This window comes from Physcomitrium patens, chromosome 23, assembly GCF_059467195.1.
Source record: "Physcomitrium patens ecotype Gransden chromosome 23, ASM5946719v1, whole genome shotgun sequence".
NCBI lineage: Eukaryota > Viridiplantae > Streptophyta > Bryopsida > Funariales > Funariaceae > Physcomitrium > Physcomitrium patens.
This window is the reverse complement of record NC_143432.1, coordinates 8,375,956-8,380,562: the sequence shown is the minus strand read 5'-3', so window position 1 is coordinate 8,380,562 and position 4,607 is coordinate 8,375,956. Positions and strand designations below refer to the sequence as shown.

Below are 4,607 nucleotides of genomic sequence, written 5' to 3'. Positions count from 1 at the left end.
CAGGAATTTTCTGGGGAGAAGCATCTTGCCTGGGAGACGCACCCCGCCATTGGAATCAAAGGGGTTTCTCTTGGTTACATAACGTTGACTTCATTCTCATGTGCTGCATGGCCTGCATGGATACCATGGCCAACTATTCCATGTGCGAATTGAGAACGAGGAGATGGGCATACCCTACAACCATTGAAGTCAGGTACCGAGGGCTCGTGTGTGGCGTTTGGCAGGGGATAAACTGATCCGATCTCTTTGTTCCACAAGTGATGCTAATGGGCTCTCCAAGGCTCGTTCTTACCGTACCATGTACACTCAACCACAACAGTCGCAAGAAGGCAATTCCGTTAATGATGTTTGTGGCACCTCTGACCTCCTCCCATTAACTCCGAAGCAATTAGAATTGTTTTGGTTCTGGATCACAACCTCACTCGGCACAGCATGAGCTGGGTGGGGTGCATATCGATTTTCAAGCCACACGAATCCACCATTGACAGGCACCCCACTTGGGTAGTCAGTCCCAACCGTTGGGATCGAGGAGGGAACGCCTGGGAACGTAAGAGTTGGACTGGCCTGGGAACATTGCATGGCGTGCATGGACCCCCTGATAAACTCTCAGAGGGGAGCCGAGAATGAGAGGGTGGCTGCTTCCTTAGCACCAAGGGGGATTATCAGTCATTCTCGTGTTCCAAACATGTTCTCAACTTGTTCTCAACTTGTTCTCAGTGGATCTCTTTCCAGAACAGTGGGATTCAGCAAACCACCGCAGAGAGGATGTCATCACGCCAATGACACGCTCTTGGCCGCTAAACATGTGCTGAGGAATTGTTGGGAACGCGGCAGCTCGAAGCACCAAATGGTTGCATCCTCCTGCATCGCTTGCAAGGGCCAATGGGCGAAGCATAGAAGTGAGGATCGGGAGGTTGAGGATGGGAAGATTATTTAAAAGGTCATCCGCTTCGTTGCTTTGATTACTGGACTCCAAGACACTGTCACATGGGCGACAACGGTATTGAGTACGCTTTGTGCTGGTGGACACCCTGTGCCTTGTATCGGGCCCTTCGGGTCCACTCCCACAGGGCTCAAGTGCATCCTTGATGTCGGACTTCCTTATTATTACTCGATGCATCGCCACCTGCCTGACATGAATCATAGCCGTGAATAGGATTTGTTCACGGACCAGCACATGAACTTGACCTTTTTTCTGATGCGACTCCTGTAGTGCTCCAACAAAACTGTCGACCAAGGGTCTCGAGACTGATCTCCCTGCACACGCTCACAGCGTCTTTATGTTTTTAGGTCTACACGCCTTAAGTTCTCCAGGTATTCAGGTTAGACTGAAACCTCGCTCAGTGCAGGATGGAAAAGTGCAGATATATTCTATTGTACTCATCAATTCATTCATGATTCCATTGATAGAGAGCTTCTTGAGTTTGATAGGTTATGGGCTCACACCACAATCTTTGTTAAGACCAGCATTTTTTCTTCATGTCAAGTTATGTTGTATTTTTGAAGCAGTTTTCAAATTGGTTATAATCATGATGTTATCCATGACTGTTGAAATTTAACATTATTCCTTAACTCAAAGGCTGTAGCAACTGCGAGCAACGGCAACCAATGTGCAAAGCCGCCCTTGCTTCCTCTAGCGTGTAAAAGCACGTAGCTATTACTTTTAACCCCGAATTCCACTCTAGCACTAAGCACTTCGATATCAAGTACCACATGATCAGAGAGCAAATCAAAATCAACGTTCTACAATTCGATTATATTTCCACGAATGACAACGTTGCAGATATATTCATGAAACCATTCGCGCCAGAAAAGTTCAAGAAACTGTGCGCACTCCATATCGTACAACCTGGCTAGAACTCCACTTCTCTATCGAAGTGGGAGTATTACCTCATGTAATCTCGACAGAGAAATTATCCTTTTAGTGGGAGTTTAGTAACTCATGATTTACTACTGAAAAGTATAACTTCTCCTCGAGATATAAGTGTGGATTCCTGAAATAAAGTTGTTGATAACACCCGTTATCTGCGTGTATAGTGCTCTGTTGTATAGTTCTGAAAAAAAATGATTTCCCTGGTCACAGCGTCTTTGGTTGTAAGATCTGAACACCTTGAGATCCCCACGTCTTTCGGTCACACTAAAACCACGCTCAGAGCAAGATGGAAAAGTGCAGATATATTCTGCTGTACTCATTCTATCATCAATCCATTCACGAATACATTGACACAGAGCTTCTAAAGTTGGATAAAGAAAATCCCAGACATTGAGTACGTGAGTGACAGAGTTCGACGATGGAAATTGTAAGCGATGAAGACCAGTCACATGGATTCTACAATGAAGGTCAAGTTCGAGTCAGAACTCCCAAGAACATAATCAATACAAAAGAAAGGACGGCCGGTTCATTTACAAAACTGAAAAGTGCATTCTCAAACAAAGTCACTCAAACCGACACACAAAGACATGACTCATATGTCTACGAAAAAGAAAAACACCTGCACTTGGAAAACAACACAACACATCCGACATCCAGGAGACTGGGTACTCATCAACATTCACATGAACACGTCCAAAACAGTTCCAATCAAGATGGTTATCCACGTAAATAACACGCCGAAAGGCATCCATGAGAGGCCCGACAAGAACAAGATATACAAACGAGCCGATTGCAGAAAAACACAAAATCAGCATACGCCGACTGATCCGGTCACCAGGTTGACCCGATTCAGTTCAACTTCTGGTGCCCGAAATTCGCCGCCTCGCGACATCACTGCATGCTCCACAGGCAGGTAATCTCGTCACCTACTGTTCTTCCGGATCAAACTTCCCATTTCCTCCAGCAGTAACCTCCTATCACCACCCTCGGGGATCCTTGCCTCCCATGGCCACTACCAACCGTGACCAGCGGGCAGGCCCTCTGCGCACAGTGACCTCACCCCACCTCTTGCGGAAGTGGCTCGAGAGAGCACGGCACCATTCCAAGAACCGTTGCAATCACGGGCCGACCTTGAAGCAAAATGTGGCAGCGGTGCGTGTTCCACTGCCGCCCACCGTCGCGTCGACCGGAGGCTACGCAATTCCGCAGCCTAGATGTCTGGACCTTACCAAAACTGCCGCCAAACCGCCGGGACAATGTGGTGAAGCACATCCCGAGTTTGAGGAATCGCCCCGACACCGGCGCTGTCTCCGCTAGCCGACGACTATCTACCGCAGCTGTGCCCACACCGAGCAGTCGCGCCAGGATTTGTCGGCACTGCCCAGAAGCCCGCGCTGGACTCAAAATAGGGCCTGGGCACAGGAAGATTCAGTTCCGCGTTGAGAACTCAGGCCACCGCACCAAAGCCCCACGTCCGAACTCTTCCGAGACTGTATGGTCAACTAATTCAGTCGCCCGGAAGGCTCCCGTCGGCCACCCTGAGTGGACTTTATCCACGCCAGACAGCCCGCAACCGCTGCTGCATCGCTGTAGATTTTCAGCGTCGGCTTGTAGCTCTTCATGCGCTTCTGTTCCTTCATGCTCCTAGTCTTCAACTCCTCCCCCGATGCGATTAGCGTGGGCTGTCCAGGTGCTCGCGCGTACTCCTCCACCAGTGCCTCCATCATCTCCTCCACCGGTCCACCCGCCTGCAGCCACCGAAACTTGCGCACCTCGCTGCGACTGTGGGTCCTGAACCATGCAATCTGCTTGCGCACCAGACCCTTGGAGTTGTGCTGGAACAAAGCCACGAACTTGAGGAACCTCTCCTGGGAGATGACCCCATCGGCCTGGCGTGCCTCCAGCAGGAGCTCCATGGCTTCTTCGTAGCCAATTGCCTTGGACGCCGAGTTGGTCTGAGGCCTGACGCCCAGGTTCAGAAGCCAGGCGGCCTCCTCCAGAAGAGCTGGTATCATCTGCTCGCAACGGATGTCGACGCGAGGGTAGAGATCGGCCCTGTGCTGGTAAAGGAAATAGCACTGGAAGTCATAATCCCAGTCGTCTTCGGCTCGGGCGTCGAACTCGCCCGTGAGATCCTCGTCTTCGAAGGGATGCGAGGTGATCCCCGCTCGGTTCTGCATGAACCACCTCATGTACATTCCTGTACCGCCGACGACGATCGGCACCAGCCCCTTGGCCAAGATATGTTCAGTCGCGGAGCGAGCGTCTCGAAGAAACTGCTCGTACGAGTATTCTACAGTGGGCGGAACAAGGTCCATGACGTGGTGGGGAATGCCCTGCCTTTCCTCCAGGGAAGCTTTCGCTGCACCAACGTCGAGGCCCTGGTAGACTTGCACGGAATCGGCGTTGATCACTTCCCCGCCGAGGGTTTTAGCGAGCTCGATTGACAACCGAGTCTTCCCAACCCTGAAGGATGGAAAAAAGCACAGTCAGAAAACGGGGACGATCGTAACAAGCCTCATGCACCGCGCACGTGTTCTCTCAGCGGACCCAGACAGGGAATGCAGTGTGACCACGACGCGGTGGACGGTCGACTGTGATCGATCGCAGTATGCACACGTTAGAGCTCTAAAACCGAACGTTAAGAAGTGAATGTGTGGGCTCACGCAGTGGGCCCTGCGATAAGGATCACCCGGGGCTTGACAGATCTCCTCGGCGCTTGCACCAGCTTCGT

General features: G+C 50.9%; 1 protein-coding gene across 1 annotated transcript; it reads right to left on the bottom strand.

The window, feature by feature from the left end:
• Positions 1-2,701: 2,701 nt before the first annotated feature.
• LOC141044817 (tRNA dimethylallyltransferase 9-like) lies at positions 2,702-4,301 on the bottom strand. The gene has a single exon (XM_073530550.2). It carries the CDS (start codon positions 4,189-4,191, stop codon positions 3,376-3,378), a length of 816 nt encoding a protein of 271 aa, XP_073386651.2. The 5' UTR covers positions 4,192-4,301; the 3' UTR covers positions 2,702-3,375.
• Between the last annotated feature and the right edge of the window lie 306 nt (positions 4,302-4,607).

Coding starts and splice junctions, on each gene's coding strand:
- LOC141044817 (XM_073530550.2), bottom strand. CDS start 4,191: ATGGACCTTGTTCCGCCCACTGTAGAATACTCGTACGAGCAGTTTCTT.